Here is an 18,057-nt window from a genome sequence, read left to right on the forward strand (position 1 = left end):
ACAATTATATATACATATATATGTATATATCTTTGAATTGCAGAATATGTGGTTACAGATTTTTTAAAAACCAGTCCACCCACAGACATTTTGCTATTTTCAATTTTGTTCTTATATATAAAATGCTTGAAGAATGCTATAAAACTGAATTACATTTTGCCATTTTCAATTTTGTTCATATATATAATGCTTGAAGAATGTTCTAAAAGCTGAATTTTTGCATATCTCTTTTTTTTTTTTTTTTTTTTTTTGGTTTTTGGTTTTTGGGTCACACCAGGCAGTGCTCAGGGGATCCTCTTGGCTCTATGCTCAGAAATCGCTCCTGGCAGGTTCAGGGAATCATATGGAATGCCGGAATTCTAATCACCATCCTTCTGCATAGAAGGCAAATGCGCAACCTCCATGCTATCTCTTGAGCCCAGCATGTCTCTTTATGTATTAAGTATGGTCCTGAAATTGCTAGGTTGAAGGATATGATCTGTTTTTAGGCTATAAAATTCATCATACTTGAGGCTGGAGCAATAGCACAGAGGTAAGGCATTTGCCTTGCACAAGGCCAACACAGGACGAATGGTGGTTCAAATCCTGGTTGGCATCACATATGGTCCCCCCGACTCTACCAGGAGTGGCTTCTGAGGAAGACCAGAAGTAACCCCTGAGCACCACCGGATGTGATCCAAAAAAAATTTCATCATACTCATATATCCACTTGAATCAATACCATTTTAATAATATAACCTTTCCAGTTTGATCATTCACTAAAAACATTTTTATATTAAAACTCAAAGCAGAACATGTGTAACATGCTTTCTCCAATATATATGATGACACTACCATCTTTTTTTTTATTAATAGTAAAGGGATTTTTTTATAGAAAACTTCTGTAGATTTTTGTAGAAAACAAAACAAAAAATGGTGCTGGAGTAATAGTACAGAGGATAGGGTGCTTGCCTTGCATGCAGCCAACTCGGATTCAATCCCTGGCATCTCATATGGTCCTCTGAACAGTGCTGGGATTAATTCCTGAGTTTAGAGACAAAGTAACTAACTGCTGAGTACCTCTGGATATGACCTCAAATGACCCCCCCAAAAGCCCTCAAAAGATTTTTTCTTTTAAGTCATTATCTTTACTGAGCGGAAAAAAAAGTCTTATTGCCACTCCCCTTCTCTGCTAAAAGCAGAGAAGTAAACAGTTTCTGTTCTTCCTTGTGTTGAATAACATAGCTTCAACAGGTAGGATGCTAAAATGAGATGGTGACTGAATACAAAGGCCTTACTTGACTTCCACTCATGGCTTTTCCCCCAGAAAATTCTAAATTAAGATAAGAGGACAAAGTTAAAGCTCAAAATCTTTACTGTGTTTTCAATGCTTCTAATTCTAATGACACAACTAGGTAAATAATGAAAAATTTAAAAAAAATTAGCAACGGTTTGATGAGGCTCTTGAGTGATGTGCAGGGGGCGCACTGGTCAACTGGGTTGATAATTCAGTGCCAGGGCATGAGGAGGTGGTTTCAGGGCCCACCAGGATCACTGAAACAAGATTTTAAAAATTGAGAAATATAAGAAAGAAAACAGAATAAGTACTTGTGGGCATAGACATTTAGCTCCACAAATACAATTTATTACAATGTTATAATAACCTGGGCCTGGAGCAATAGTTCATCAGGTAGGGAATTGTTTTTGTTTTTGGGTCATACCCAGTGATACTCAGGGGTTACTCCTGGTTCTGCACTCAGAAATTGCCCCTGCGGTGCCAGGAATTGAACCACTGTAGGTCCTGGATCAGCCACGTGCAAGCAAAAGCCCTATGGCTGTGCTATCTCTCTGGCCCCTGGAAATTTGCTTTTTATCCAACCTGAGGTCAATCCCTATCATTCCATATGATCTTCCATGCACCACCAAGAATGATTCCTGAGAGCAGAGCCAGGAATAACCCCTGTGCACTGCTGAGTGTGGTCCATAAATAAAATAAATCAAAACAAAAAAATACAAGGATTACTTCTCCTCACATCATAAAATAAGACTGCTTAAGATCTCTGTCCTCAGGGCCAGAGAGATAGCATGGAGGTAGGGCGTTTGCCTTGCATGCTGAAAGATAGTGTTTTGAATCCTGGCATCCCATATGGTCTCCCTAGCCTGCCAGGAGAGACTTCTGAGCATAAAGCCAGTAGTAACCCCTGAGCGCTGCTGGGTGTGACCCAAAAATCAAAAACCAAAAAAAGATCCCTGTTCTCATTTTGTATTCCGTTCTCTAGTCTTCGTTTTACATTATTCATTATTATTATTATTATTATTTTACATTATTCATTATTCTCAATTCTAGGATAAGAAAACAGAAAATTGGCAGCATAAGCACGAGAGTTTAGGATTCTAGGTATACTATTGTATTGCCATTAAAAAAATAAATATCAGGAGCCGGATAGATAGCATGGAGGTAGGGCATTTGCCTTGCAGGCAGAAGAATGGTGGTTCAAATCCCGGCATCCCATATGGTCCCCCGAGCCTGCCAGGAGCAACCCCTGCATGCTGTCGGGTGTGATCCCAAAACCAAAATAAATAAATAAATAAATAAATAAATAAATAAATAAATAAATAAAATAACAAAAGTTAATAGTATCATCTTTTGGGGGGGGGTTGGGCCACACCCGGTAACGATCAGGGGTTACTCCTGGCTATGCGCTCAGAAGTCACTCCTGGCTTGGGGGACCATACAAGACGCCAGGGGATCGAACCGCGATCCGTCCTAGGCTAGTGCTGGCAAGGCAGACACCTTACCTCTAGCGTCACCGCGCCGGCCTCAATAGTATCATCTTGTTATTGCATTTCTAAGAGTTTTAAAAACTGAGAAACAATTTTAACATACTGTGCCAATCCACAAAATCTCATAAAAGTTCTGTCAAACAAGTTAATATAAACATATATTGTTATTCCTTGCATTCAGAATCTCACCTATCAATCTCTTCCAGTTTTTCATCTATCATTGGGCCCATCTGTTGGCAGATATCTGTAAATATAAAAGTATTTTTAAATTTTGAAACATAGAAGAAAAAGTGAACTTATATACAACTTTTTTATGCACAAGACAATCATTATGCAGTATGCCAAAACTTACATTTCTTTTTTGCTAGAAATAAACTATTATTAATACTATTCTGCATCACATTAATACCAAAGGCAAAAATCAAAGTCAAAATAGAAATCCTGACATGTTCTCTAGTACTAAGTTGGCTAACTGGAATCTGGAGATATCCCAGAGTCTTTGGTTGTTTTGTTTTGGTAGGTATTTTGCTGTTGTTGTTGTTGTTGTTGTTATTGTTGTTTTGGGGGCTAAACCTGGTGGCTCTCCTAGCTCTGTGCTCAGAAATTACTCGTGGCAGGCTCAGGGGACCATATGGGATGCCAGGGATCGAACACAGGTCTGACATGTGCAAAGCTAAAGCCCTACCTGCTGTACTATCACTCTGGTTCCATCCCAGAGTCTTAAAAATAGCTAAATGCTGGACACTGATAAAAGAAAATTAATATTTTAGTGATGGATAGTGTGTCAAGACATTCAAGTGGTTTAAAGAAAACTACTAACCAAGTCATGTTAACTTAAGGCACAGTGCAGCATATAACATTTCAATTTCTTTAAACCACTTTGAAATTGAACACTGTGTACAACCAAATATAAACCCTGCTAAGATTTAAGAAGATTGCCCTTTGACATAGATATTTCTCCCAAAGAACTGTATATATATTTGGGGGGGGGAGGAGTTGGGGGCCACACCTAGTAGCACTCAGGGATTACTCCTGGCTCTTGCTCAGAAATCACTCCTAACAGACTTGGGGGACCGTATGGGATGCCAGGGGTCAAACCAGGTTGGCCTCATTCAAGGCAAACACCCTGCCGTTATACTATCACTCTGGCCCCTAAATACATTTTTAATTGAATCACTATGAGGTATACAAAGTTGATAATGAAATTTCAGTCATACAATGTTCCAATATCCATCCTTTCTCTAGTGCACATTTCTTGCCATGTCACCAATGTTTCCCTCCTGAGCCCTGCCTATGGCAGACCTCCTCTTTTCTCTCTTTCTCCTCTCTCTCATCCTCCCTATCTACCTCCCTCTCTTATGTATGCACAGCACACACCCTATAATTTGCAATGTCAAATCAATCACCTTACATCCTCTCAGAATCCTTTTCATTCCTTGTCCAGAGTGACCATGTTCAACATCACCAAAGAACTTTTTTACAAAAAGGCATAAAACATTTAATTGTTTGAAATTTTCTTGCGGACTAAAATGACTATGTTACAAAATCATCAGAGATGATATAAAATTTTGACCTCTGAATGATACTAGAGAATTAAAATAGTGATGAGAATTTCTAACATTTTAAATTCATTTTAATAAGATTAATCTTTAATTTCTAATTCTTTTGTTTTAGAACTGCAAATTTCTTTAACCAGTTTCAGTAGTGGACTTACAGAAATAAAAAGACTTCCTTCTTTTTTTTTTGTTTTGAGAGGAGGAACCCAGTGGCTACTTCTGGCAATATTTAGCCCAATTTTGGGGCCTAACTTCCAAGACTACACCAGTGTTCTTCATAGAACCCCAGGTCTATATGTGCCAGTCATGTGTCCAGCTGGTCACCTCTCTCCCAGATTCCAAAAAGACTTCCTTCTTGAAAAAAAGACCATTTTCATACCTCACCTTCCCATTAATGTGTTTATTAGTTTATTATACTGTCTCCTGCCAGAGATTTCTAATCTCTAGAAGCAAACACAGAATAAATTGGAGAATTATAAGTAGCTAAATATCAACTAACATAATATTCACTAAGTACCTTCTAAGTCCAAGAGGTCTTGAGAGTCTGGTTTTGAATCTGTTGGATCTATACTTTGGAGTACCTGCAGGGTTCTATCCATCTTATCCTAAAAAAATAACAGGACACTTTAAAAACAAGAATTTCAATTTCAATGATTATAAAAATTATCTTTTATAAGCATTTTCAAGAAAAATATATTTTAAAAGGCTTAAGGGTGATGGTGCACAGGTGAGATAGCACAGTGGGTGGGTTCTTGCACACAGACAATCTGGGCTCGATCTCTAGCATCAAAAGATGGTCACCCAAGCCCCACTAGGAGTAATGCGTGGGCACAGCACCAAGAATAAGTCCTGAGCACTGCTAAATGTAGACCCAAGACAAAACCCACATTTAATGCATTTATTTATTCTGCTTTTTGGACCGTACCTGGCAATACTCAGGGGTTACTCCTGGCTCAGCATTTAGGAAATAACTCCAGGTTCACTACATGCAAACCAAGGGCTCTACCTTCTGTATTATTACTCTGGCCCCCCAAAACACAAATTTTTTGTTTTGTTTTTTTGTTTTGGGGCCATACCCATTGACACTCAGGGTTACTCCTGGCTATGCACTCAGAAATCGCTCCTGGCCTGGGGAGAACATATGGGATGCCGGGGGATCACCAGGAATTCGCCAGAGGATCGAACCGTGGTCCGTCCTAGGCTAGCGCTTGCAAGGCAGACACCTTACCTCTAACGCCACCACTCCAGCCCCCAAAAACACATTTTTAAAAAAAAGCTTTGAAGTGGCAGGAATGTGGCTCAGTAGTAGACTTTATGCCTTGCATCCCTGAAGGTTCTAAATTTAATCCTGACACTGAGAAGAAAAAATGTTTTATTATATAATAATTTAATTATTACACAGAAGAAGGTAAGTGACGTCTTACTTCATCTATGTAAACAGGCTCAGGCTCAGATTTCTTCATTTCCTCCACCGCATCATCAGTGGCATTCAATTTGTCCAGAGATGCTATAAGAAACAATGTGTTAAATTTACAGACATTTACTGGGTATTTTTAATCATTATTACATAGTAAATGATTATTCTTAAGGAAAAAAGTTTTAAAATCAATGTGCAGTAGTAATTACTTAAGTATAACCATTCAGGTCACAAGCATCTACTTAGCCCTTCTATCTGTCATGCATTGTTCTAGGCATTAAAAATATGCCAGTGAACATCAATTTACTCAAAAGAGTCTTTCCTTAACACTGAGAAGATTTAAACAACAACTACCTGCGTACTAGACAGGGCTTTCTGCATTGACCTTTAATTGTCAGTTGAAATTAGACGCCACTCCACACATCCTGACTTCAATGTAGGATATACAGATTCCAGGATCTTCAATACAGAAACATGATACCAACAACAGAGACTGTGAAAAATATAACTGTATGGGCACTACAGACAATGACCTGGATTGGACAAACTAATTTGCCTGGAGCCTAGAAATGGTCTTATGTCAGGAAATATCAGGGATAGGGTCTCCTTGTACTTAGGCCAAAGTTTTTCCTTTCCATGACCCCCATACTTTGGTGGGCCTATGCAATCGATAATTGCCACTCTAACCTTGTTTTACAGTGCTCCTTTGACTCTAAACCTTTAAGAAACCACTAGAAAAATATCTGGAACTGCAAAAAAAAAAAAAACCGGTTTACATTAGTGTTAACATATATGCTTTTAGTTACACTAGCATTCTGGGGGATAAAAGAGGGAGATAAGGGATATATGCTTGGGAAAAGGGATGAAGGGAAGACAACGCTGGTGGTGGAAAGGCCCTCATTTATTGTCACTGTGTACCTTAAATATCACTGTGTGATTTGTAATTCACTTTGGCCATAATAAAAAAATGTTTAAAAAACAAATATGCCAGTGAATAACAAAAAATAATAATCTAGAGTAAGAATTCCAAATTTATTTGGCTTAGTGCCCCTTTAAAAAAATCACTGAGCCCCTATGGAAGTTTATTTTAAGTGAACAAACAGAAAGCTGATTCCCCACATTTGCATCACACCCCACATACTTATATACCTCTCAATCATTCCAGCAATCCTCAGTGGGCCCCACTTTGGAAAAAATGTTCTAGTGTAATAAGCAAAAAATATTAAGGAAAATATCATTATGGGCATTTTTTCAACAATTGTTACCTTTCTGGGTGAACAAATATACAACAGGGTAAGTAGCAATAATTTTTTTTTTTTTTTTTTTTTTTTTTTTGGTTTTTGGGCCACACCCGGTGACGCTCAGGGGTTACTCCTGGCTATGCGCTCAGAAGTCGCTCCTGGCTTGGGGGACCATATGGGACGCCGGGGGATCGAACCGCGGTCCGTCTCCTAGGCTAGCGCAGGTAAGGCAGGCACCTTACCTCGAGCGCCACCGCCCGGCCCCCAGTAGCAATAATTTAAGTAATTTTAAAATTAAATCTGTTGGGCCCAACCAATAGTATAGTCAGTAGGGCACTTTCCTTGTGTGTGGCCAGCCCAGGTTTAATTCCCACCAAATGGTTCCCTGAGCCCCACCAGGAGTAATTGCTTAGTGCAGAGCCAGAAGTGAGCCCTGAGAACAGCTGGGTGTGGCCCCACAAAGAAAAAGAAAAAAATTACATATTATGTACATATGTACATATATTTATGATTCTTACCTAACTATAAAAGTACAAATTTATTCAATGAATAACAAAAATAATGACTTGATTTCAATCTAACTCTGAAAATACATAAAAATATTAAATAAGGGGCCAGAGCAATAGTATATTGGATAGGGTTCTTACTTTGTACTTGATCTCCAACATCCCATATAGGGGCGAGCATTGCCAGGAGCAATTCCTGAATGCAGAGTTAGGAGAATCACCTGAGAATTACCAGGTGTAGCACCCAAAAAATTGCCCCCCAAAACAAGCCATTAAATGAAATAAAGCCTTTCATAAAAGATTGAAAAATAATTCACAAATAGCTATTTAAATACTCACTAGAGTACTACAATAATAGACTATAATTTAATAAGCAAGTTTGGGGGCTGAAGAGATAATATCGGGGTTATGGTGTTGCCTTGCATACAGCTAACCCTGGTTTGATTTCTGGAACCATATGTAATTACTGAATTCCTGAACAGAACCAGGAGGAAACCTTGAGCACTGTTGGGTGTTTGGCCTACCAGTTATGCACTGCCAAAAGGGGCAAATTTTATTAAAAATGGTAATAAACTTTTTTTTTGGTTTTTGGGTAATAAAATGGCTAGAAAGATAGTATACAAGGGTTAGTGTGTTTGCCTTGCATGTGGTAGAACCCAATTTGATCCTATGTGCGACAAATAATGAACCCCAAAAGCATTCTTGGAATGATCCTTGTATACAGAAATTAAGAATAAGCCCTGTTCCCCTATTTCCCCCTGGAACTCTAGGCCTTTCCTGGGTGCCAGCCCAGGTGGCCTGAAGTGGGTTCCAAGTGGACTCTTTTAGGGGTCCTCAGGCTTGCCCCCCCTTACTCTAGGGGGGAGGAGCATGGGGAGGGGCCGGGAAGATATCTGGCTTCCAGTTCCTTGATCCTGGAAGCCAGCTCTTCCCAGGTATGGGGTTAGGGGACACCCCATGCCGGAGGCATTCTTCCTAGCTTGGGGGGGGGTGCTGGGAAGCTTGGCAGGCCTCCAGTCGTTCCCCTACTTCTCCCCTTTCTCCAGGCCTTCCCTGGTTGCCGGCCCAGGTGGACTCTATAGTGATCCTCAGGCTTTCCCCCTTTCTCTCCCTACACTAAGGGGGGGGACACATGGGGAGGAGGGCGGGCCGATGCAGCACTGGTGTAAGTCGGGACATTCACTGGTAATTTTTTTCCCATTGGTCTTCATTTCAAAAACCGCGCAGGGGCATACCAAATATATTCAAACTAAAAATGAGAGGATGAACTCTCAGGCTGGGAAGAGACAAGTACTCTTTTCCTACTTGTTTACTCTCAGTGACCTCTTGGCCTCTTCCTTCTTTCATTTTGTAACTGTGTTTGCTACCATACTAGGTTTCTAATTAGTTCCCACTCAAATGCATTTCCCAATATGGAACTGCAGGGAGTCATTTTGCAGACTCCAGAAGGCTAAATCACAAACCAAAGTCGTGTCCAGGATTCAGCACCCTCCTCCCAACTATTTCTAATGATATAAAAGGGACATGCCTATCTCCTTTGAATATTGTAGATATATTCCCTCAACCGCTGTAACTATTACTGAACATTCCCTTAAATGGTGACAATTTTGTCCACTGTCTTAAGTTAGATTGTTTATTTTCCCCACTTTTTATCTTTTTTTCTCTTTGTGAACTGTTCAATAAGGAATTTTGGTAAAGAGTCCCTCAGTTTAATGCTTATGTTTGAACCAGGTCATGGGGATTGTTGGACTTGTTCTTGCGACCCCCTTATGCGCTGATAATGCCACATGGCATTATTCCTTGTTTGCACAGGCACATTAAAATGGAAAATACTATACATACAAATAAGTTCTTATCTAATAGAGATAGGAACACACAAATCTTGTGGTGCAATGGAACCTTACACCCTGAACATTGACATGATGACCTGGCACAGGCCTCAGAAGTTTGGACATTCTCCATTCACCCCTGAACCAGGGAAGCCATCTATGAAACATCCAAAGTTGTCTATGACATCACCTGGAAGCAATCCTCTACCAGGGAAGACCCTACTGCTGCACTGACAACGATTTACTCGAGAGTCTTCCCTTAACATTGAGAAGATTTAAACAACAACGACCTGTGTACTGGACAGGGCTTTCTGCATTGCCCTTTAATTGTGAGTTGAAATTAGACGACGCTCCGCACCATCCTGACTTCAATGTAGGATATACAGATTCCAGGATCTTTAATACAGAAACATGATACCAACAACAGAGACTGTGTGAAAAATAAAACTGTATTGGCACTACAGACAATGACCTGGACTGGAAAAACTAGTTTGTCTGGAGCCGAGAATTGGTCTTATGTCAGGAAATTTCAGGGGTAGGGTTTCTTTGTATTTAGGCCAAGGTTTTTCCTTTCCATGTCCCCCATACTTTGGTGGGCCTATGCAAACGATAATTGCCACTCTAACACCGTTTTTACTGTGCTCCTTTGACTCTAAACCTTTAAAAATAAAACACTTAAGCTTTTGAGGCTGACTTGAACTAATATGCAAGTCCATGGAAATGTAAAAAAACCACTATGTCTTCAAGTTTAAGGAGTTACATAAATTTTATGGCTTTAGACTGCTTTGTGTGCCTCTAGGAAAATTTATAATGTACTGCAATCTAGGGTCTTAGGGGACAAAGTAACTGTACATGGTTTCTGTTTTACCATTCTTTGATTGTACGTTTAAAATTGGGGTGTCAGCAGGGGGATTTCTTCTGAGAACTCTGTTTTTGGGTTATTGTCCTTCCACTGTAACTTTACCTTGTCCTCTTTCCATCATTGTTCACATAATTAAAAATTGAAACACACCCACTGATAAAAATATTATATTTTCCATTAAAGATAAAATAAATAAAACCAAGTAAAATCTCAAAAAAAAAAAAAAAAAAAAGAATAAGCCCTGATGGGACCATAGAGATAGCACAGATATAAGACATTTGCCTTGCACATCGCCAATCCAGGTCAGATGGTAGTTCCAATCTCGGCATCCCATATTGTCCCGTGCCTGCCAGAATCAATTTCTGAGCACAAAGCCAGGAGTAACCCCTGAGCACTGCCAGGTGTGACCCAAAAACAAACAAACAAAAAGAATAAAAGCTGGACAATAAAAAATTTATATCATAGGTATGCCCTATCCAGTTCAATCCCTAGCACCACATGTCCCTTTAACACTGCTTTCAGGGCCCGGAGAGATAGCACAGCCTTGCAAGCAGCCGATCCAGGACCAAAGGTGGTTGGTTCAAATCCCGGTGTCCCATATGGTCCCCCATGCCTGCCAGGAGCTATTTCTGAGCAGACAGCCAGGAGTAACCCCTGAGCACGCCGGGTGTGGCAAAAAAAAAAAAAAAAAACATTGCTTTCAAAGCCCCTGACTCTGTTGAGTGTCCTGGTAGATCTGAGCAATGCTGGGGTTGTTAGCCACTCCTATTACTGCAACACCATTCAATCATCTGGGTCAGTTGATTCAGGTGAGAATCACAGATTACTTCCCTGGGCCCTCTGAGCACCTACTGGGAGGCACCCCCTAAAAATTTACTTTAATTTTAAAAGAGAAAAGGATATATACAACAAAGAAAGACTTTTCTAACTTCCCTTCTTTCCCCAAATTGCTATTATGATGACAGGGACTAATTTCAGAGATTGTGCATCCCCTGCAGAGCACAGAAGTGCACTCTGCTGTGACACAGGATCCAAGCAGAAGAATCTGTGGGAGCACACATTCAGGTCTACGAGCACAACTCTGAACTAAGGGTATCATAAAGCTCAGATTTACAAGCTAGAGGCTTCTGCCAATGAACTGCCCAGGAATCCTAAGCAAAGAAAGTTTTAATTTAGTCTTTCTTCAAGTATCAGGCAAACTTATAAAGGAGCAGAGCTCAGTAGAACACATTAAAACACATGGAAATACACAATAATTTGAATATTCAAAACTGCCACTCGGGTGCCGGAGAGACAGCACAGCAGTAAGGCATTTGCCTTAGATGCAGAAGGACGGTGGTTCAAATCCTGGCATTCCATATGGTCCCCCGAGCCTGCCAGGAGCGATTTCTAAGCATGGAGCCAGGAGTAACCCCTGAGCGCTGCTGGGTATGACCCAAAAAAGAACCAAAAAAACATGCCAATCAAACTCTCCAGCCCCTATTCCGGAGAAACCACTATATAGGATCTTCTGTGAATGATCTTTACAAGCTAATGAAAATAAGACATTAATGCACCTCAAGTGGCAAAGTACATGCCTTATACATATGATACTCCAGGGTCAATTCCCAAATTGCAATGTTCCCCAAGTACTAAGAACTGGTGGCCATGGAGCACCAGCAGTAACTGAGTAACTGGGCCCACTCACCACAGGTATGGTCCCTACAACAATGGAATCCACAAATCTCCTATCTACATAGAGTCAAACCCTATGTAGAAAATAAAAACAAATAAGAATATTTTTATTCAACATAGAATAAAACTATAAATAATGGCAAAGTATTTGGTATTCAAATGTATCCATCTCTCTTAATTTAATTTTATGTGAATGCTCACTCTTCCCATACAAAGATACATATACATAATGTAGAAGGCTTTCAAATTTTCTCTACACAACTGGTAAGGAGTAGAGTAGCACAACTATGCCCCCCCAGTGGGTAAGTAGAAGAACATTCTAGGGCTCACTGACTTCCTAATCTAACTCAAAATCTTGGTTCTCTCATCTACTGGCTATATAACCCCTCAACATCAATTTGCTTATCAGTAAAAGGAGGTTTAAATAAATGCATCTCAGAGTTCTGAGGACCCTATAAAACTGTGCATGCAGAAGATGGAGCTGCATGTTTGATAAATAAGTGTTCAAACATTGTGAGCCAATTTCCTTTAGATCTACAGCATGAGTTACTCACGAATTCATGATTTCATGAGATCTCAGATGAGTTCCCACATCCTCTCTGTGATAGTGATAATGTGATAAAATGGTGGCTCTCTCAGCATGGCCCCAGAGCACCTGAGAACCTGTAAACCTGAAACTAGATGATCAAACTAGGAGTCTAGCCTTAATAATACTCGTTTCAAATTCCTTAGGACCAAATCAAGGTAAGAATAAGTCTAAAGTTGAACAGTACTTCTAACCCATGTAATCACACTCAGCTCTTGTCAATGATGTCTCCCCACAAGCACTCACACAAATAAAACCAACATTCTTTGTACGAAAAGAAAGAAGCTAACACTTATGCTACAAAATTAGACTGAATGTCATAGTTCACAAGCTATTTATCAAAGAATTTAAGATATAATAAGAAAATAATTCATGTATTTAACATGGTTATCAATGTTTCTAAAAAAGTTTCAACATAGTTATCAATATTTCTAAAAAGGTTTCTAAAAAATTAGGTTAAACAGTTAATAAATCACTTAAATAAGAATCCAAAGTCAATCAAGTTTATACTTTAAATTGAATTACAAAAAATCAAGTACAATACAATTAGTAGCTTTATGTTCCCTAAGATTTGACTTACCTGCCTCGGACTCTGTGTTTAAATTGGTTGTTACAAAATTAGATGGGAAAAGTCCTATTCCTCTGTGGTTTTCTCCTTTCCACCAATTGGCATCGCTGAAACACAGTGCAAAATTGTGAGTTGCTCCTCTATATTTCAGTATCTCAATGTCCACAGGAATAAACTTTAAATTTAGCATACCTAGGAAATAAGCTCTTTTGCAACATTAAAAATATATGTACTTGTTTTGGTGTTGTCCCCTCTGTGCCAACAATCTGGAATGAGTACAGGGATACCCCCTCCCCCCAATCTTCCTTCTTCCAAGAAGTCTGGCAGCTGAGAACATGCCTCTCAAAGCTGCAGTATCAGTAATTATGCTTTAAATTTCTGGACAACTTCATTTGTTTGATGCTATCATCCTTATAGGAATACACCAATTTAACAGGATGGACAGCTAACAAGCTTCTACCTTTGTATTAATGACCACTACTTTTCATAAATGTGCTTACTACTATATTTTTTCGTTTTTACTTTGTTTTCTTTCTTAAAACTTTCTTTCTTTTTTATTTTCCTTTCTATTCTTTTTTTTTTTTTTTGATAAGTTTGCTCTCCCTTATCTGAAAACAAATGTATTATGGTCAACTATGTAATGCATTCTCTTTAAATAAAATAAAATTATATGTATATATATATAAATTGATCCCTGTCACCTCATATGGTCTCCAGAGCACCACCAGGCGAGATCCCTGAGCACAGAGCCAGGAGGAAGTCATGAACACTGTGGAGTGTGGCCCAAACTAAAAGCAAAAAATGAGTTCTTGATTCATATAACTAGATCAAAAGTTGGCACATAAGCATGGCCATGGATTGAACATGGATTGAACATTCATGGTATTGTTATCATCTCCCTACCCTGCCAGGTTCATCCCTTGAAGTTTGGAATACTGCAGCAGAGGGTACTACACAAGAAAAAAAAAAAACCCAAAGCAATAATAGTTCCTAAATTTAATAAAAGATATAGAAAAGCACAAAGAAGTCACTCACATTAAATATAAAACCAATAAGCAATTATTCATTTTTGATCCTGGACTTCAAACATACAACACTCAAGTCCCCTCTTTATGAACAATTCCGCATCTATCTGGCCAAGCCATAAAAAGTGGCATAAAATTTGTGTGGTAACCTTCCTGCCAATGTATTTTTAAACTTGTTACAATGCCAAATGTTCCCTAAAGCAGAGATAGCAATTTATCATCCTCTTTCCCTTAGTAGCAAGTGAGAGAGCCATGTTCCCTCTGTTAATTATCCAAGCAACATGATTATCAAGAGAAATCATATCACACTGCTGCACTCATTTGCATTTCCCAAGCACTCATGAGACTGCTGGCCGTTCCAAGTACCTCTTCTATAAAATGCTTACTCATGTTGGTATCTATTTTTCTGTTTCTACTGGGTTACTTGCTTTTTACATAAAACTATAGGATCTCTTTTTATATTCTATATAGTCACTGTTTTCTATACTCTGCAAATACCTACTTGGTATTTTCCAGAGTCATTTGCTTTTTATAATGAAATGATATTTCATTATATATCTATATAGATACTTTTTTCTGTTCTACTCTTGGATGTTCACTTGCTTTTTTAAAAATCAAATTTTCAAATTTTATTTTACCTAATTGGGGGACTTTAGGGGCTAGTCACAGATTGTAGTGTTGGAGGCTACTGTTAGTTCTATGCTTGGGGTCACTCCTATGGTACTTAGGGAGGATGTGGTACTAGATATACAACAGGGGTTAGTTGCGTGCAAACTGTCTTAAAACTGTACTAACAGACTGGATGTTATGACTTGTATTTTAGTGTATATTTATGGTTTGTTCTATTCTATGACTTACACATACATGCCCCCCCCCAATCAAGTAATCATATTCAGCAATCTTGCCTTTCTGCTTTACAGCTTTAAAAAAAAATCTATTGGGGCTGGAGAGATAGCATGGAGGTAAGGCGTTTGCCTTTCATGCAAGAGGTCATCGGTTCGAATCCCAGCGTCCCATATGGTCCCCCGTGCCTGCCAGGAGCAATTTCTGAGCATGGAGCCAGGAGTAACCCCTGAGCACTGCCGGGTGTGACCCAAAAACCACAAAAAAAAAAAATCTATTAATCAGAGACAGTAGCGGGTTAAAGAAAGTGTGAAGTTGTGCTCAAGGTATCCCTGGCTTTGCACTTAGGGATCATTCCTAGCAGGGCGTAGGGGATCAAATTCAGTGCTAGAGACTGAACTTGGGTCAGCTGTAAGCAAGGAAAGTGCCTTATCTCTTGAAATAACACTCTAGCTCTGTACATTATCTTTTCCTATTAATTTATGATGGCTTATCTTCCAAATAACAAGCTGCTACCTGTTTAAAAGCATTTTCTGGGTCTATATTAATTTACTTCAGCTTGTTAATATGTCACAATACTTGGGAGTGTACATTCCCTCTGTTATAGGCCTCCTAATTTCCATAATACTACAATGTAAAGATCTTAGATCTTTTGGTTAAAAAGAAAGTTATTTTTTTCTTTGGGAAAGGAGTACAGGATTTAAGATGCCTTAAATGCCTTACACAGTCAAACCTGAGAGCTACCATGAGGAACCCTTGAGCATAGAGTAGAAATAGCTCCTGAGCACTTTGTGGTATAGTATGGCCTCATGGAAAAAAATCCTCAGAAATGCAATTAGAGAGACTGGAGCAATAGCACAGTGGTAGGGAGTTTGCCTTGCACATGGTCAATCAAGGACGGACCCCAGTTTGATTCCCAACTATATGGGAATATAGTCCCCAGTGTCTACCAGGAGTGATTTCTGAGCACAGAGCCAGGGTGTGACCCAAAAAACAAACAAAACAAAAGAAAGAATGCAATTAGAAATGGACTGAGTGTGCTCGCTTCGGCAGCACATATACTAAAATTGGAACAATACAGAGAAGATTAGCATGGCGCCTGCGCAAGGATGACACGCAAATTCATGAAGCGTTCCATATTTTTACACTTAAAAAAAAAGAAATAAAGAAATGGACTGAGTTGGGTAGGAGCTATAGCACAGTGGAAAAGGCAACTGTCTTACATGCAGACAACTTGGGTTTGATCCCCACATCCCTATGGTCTCCTGCACATCACCAGGAATGACCCCTGAGTGCAGAGCTGGAAATCACTCCTAAGCACTGGTCCAAAAAGAAAAAAAAAAAAAGAAAAGAAAAAAAGCACTGGGTTTATGCATTAATTAAATCAAATTAAATATTTATTTCCCAAGGTTTCTTTATCATGAATATGGTATTTCTCCATTTATATATTTCTTTCCTTTATATAATTTAAAAGAACATTATACTTTTTGGTAATGCCTTATAGATTGGGTTGTCTTTGTTTTATTTTTTGTGGTAGTATTAGTGGTATTTCAGCAGGGTATGTTCAGCCACACCAGCAATACTTAGGGGTTACTCTTGAATCTGCACTCAAGAATCACTCTTGGCAGTGCTCAGGGACCATACGGGATTCTGGAGATTGTCTTACACACTGTATTACAGTATTACACTGTATTACATTCCAGCCTGATATTAGTTTTGAGATAATCTTTATTACTATTGATAATGAGGCCTTTAAAAATTACATTTCTAAATAACTATTGTTAATTATATTACTGTATTTTGAACCTGTATTCAACAATCTCAATAACCTCTTATCAATAGTTATAATAGTTCGTCCATTAGTTTCTTGGGTTTTCTATAAGGACAATCATAAAATTCAGAAAGAAGGATTTTGTCTAATCCTTTCCAGATATTTACTTATTGAAAAGGCGTTATTAATGATGATTTATTTTTGTTTATGTGGCGCTGGGGATTATACCTCAATCCTAAAGATAAATTTTAAGGATGAATTTACTTGTGATTCTGAAAAATCATATGACTTTAAGTACCAAAGATATAAAGTTACCTATTATCCAAATTATTAAAACCAGAAACTACTAAATTCTATACTGAAAGTTCAAAGACATTGCATCTGCTGATGTGTAACACAGAATGAAATGTCAGCTCGGTTACACACATACGTTAAAGCCAGGTTCCATTTTACAAAGGAAAGCTTAACTAAAGGAATGTTCGTATTAAAACAGAACCTTGTGAGATAGATATATTGGCTTCATTAGAACTTAGCAACATTTTTTATGAGAACCACAGAAGTACCTATGAAGATAAACTAGAATCAGTGGTCCTCAAACTATGGCCCGCGGGCCAGATATTGTATTTGTATCTGTTTTGTTTCTTCATTGCAAAATAAGATATATGCAGTGTGCATAAGAATTCATTCATAAATTTTGTTTTTACTATAGTCAGACCCTCCAATGGTCTGAGGGACAGTGAACTGGCCCCCTGTTTAAAAAGTTTGAGGACCCCTGACTAGATGAAGGGCAGAGCTAGATTCCTGCCCTGTGCTTTGCAAATGGAATACATTTTAGAATGCCTCTAAGAGACAAACATAATCACACCAACCAGAAGAACTCATGAGGCACAGAAGAGAAGATCTCCTGAGGACACACAAGCAGAGGTAGGCTGTTTCTGCCCATGAAGGGTGGAGCCAGAGAAGCTGTTCACAGCTGTGAACTAATAAACCCCAGCACAAAATGTAGAAAATACCATGCTATAAGCATGACAATGGGAAAACAACACAGGTCAACACCATAAACAGAGAATGAAAATGGCAACTCTGATGACCCAAAAATGTGCCAACCATCTATTTAGTCTATCAGATAAAGACTTTGGAGAAGAAATATGGAGAATCCTCACAGAAATCAAAGAAAGCATAAATCAAGCTGAACAAAATGCAAATAAAAATCAAGAGGATATGAAGACTGAAATAAGAAAACTCCATACTGAAATAATAGGACTGAAAAACTTAGAAGATAAAATGAAAACCACACTGGAATGCCTCTCCAACAGATTAACAGCAGCTGAGGACTGAATCAGTGAGCTGGAAGATGAGATGCATAACATTTTATACAACAGAAGAGATTGGAAAGATTGAAAAGAACAGAAAGAT

General features: G+C 38.8%; 1 protein-coding gene and 1 non-coding gene across 2 annotated transcripts in view; one reads left to right on the forward strand and one right to left on the reverse strand.

Moving 5' to 3' along the window:
* The window catches only part of STAM2 (signal transducing adaptor molecule 2), a 90,541-nt gene that overhangs the window by 19,946 nt on the left and 52,538 nt on the right, over positions 1 to 18,057 (reverse strand). The window contains exons 8-11 of the mRNA XM_049773004.1: positions 13,015 to 13,109; positions 5,744 to 5,826; positions 4,837 to 4,924; positions 2,953 to 3,007 (exon numbers count right to left, since the gene is read on the reverse strand). Of these exons, the coding sequence (XP_049628961.1) occupies positions 2,953 to 3,007; positions 4,837 to 4,924; positions 5,744 to 5,826; positions 13,015 to 13,109 (321 nt within the window). The remainder of the gene's footprint in view (positions 1 to 2,952; positions 3,008 to 4,836; positions 4,925 to 5,743; positions 5,827 to 13,014; positions 13,110 to 18,057) is intronic.
* LOC126010473 (U6 spliceosomal RNA) lies at positions 15,908 to 16,014 on the forward strand. Its single transcript, XR_007496501.1, has one exon. It is a non-coding gene; the product is annotated as a U6 spliceosomal RNA (small nuclear RNA).

This window comes from Suncus etruscus, chromosome 5 (genome assembly GCF_024139225.1).
Source record: "Suncus etruscus isolate mSunEtr1 chromosome 5, mSunEtr1.pri.cur, whole genome shotgun sequence".
NCBI classification, from domain to species: Eukaryota; Metazoa; Chordata; class Mammalia; order Eulipotyphla; family Soricidae; genus Suncus; species Suncus etruscus.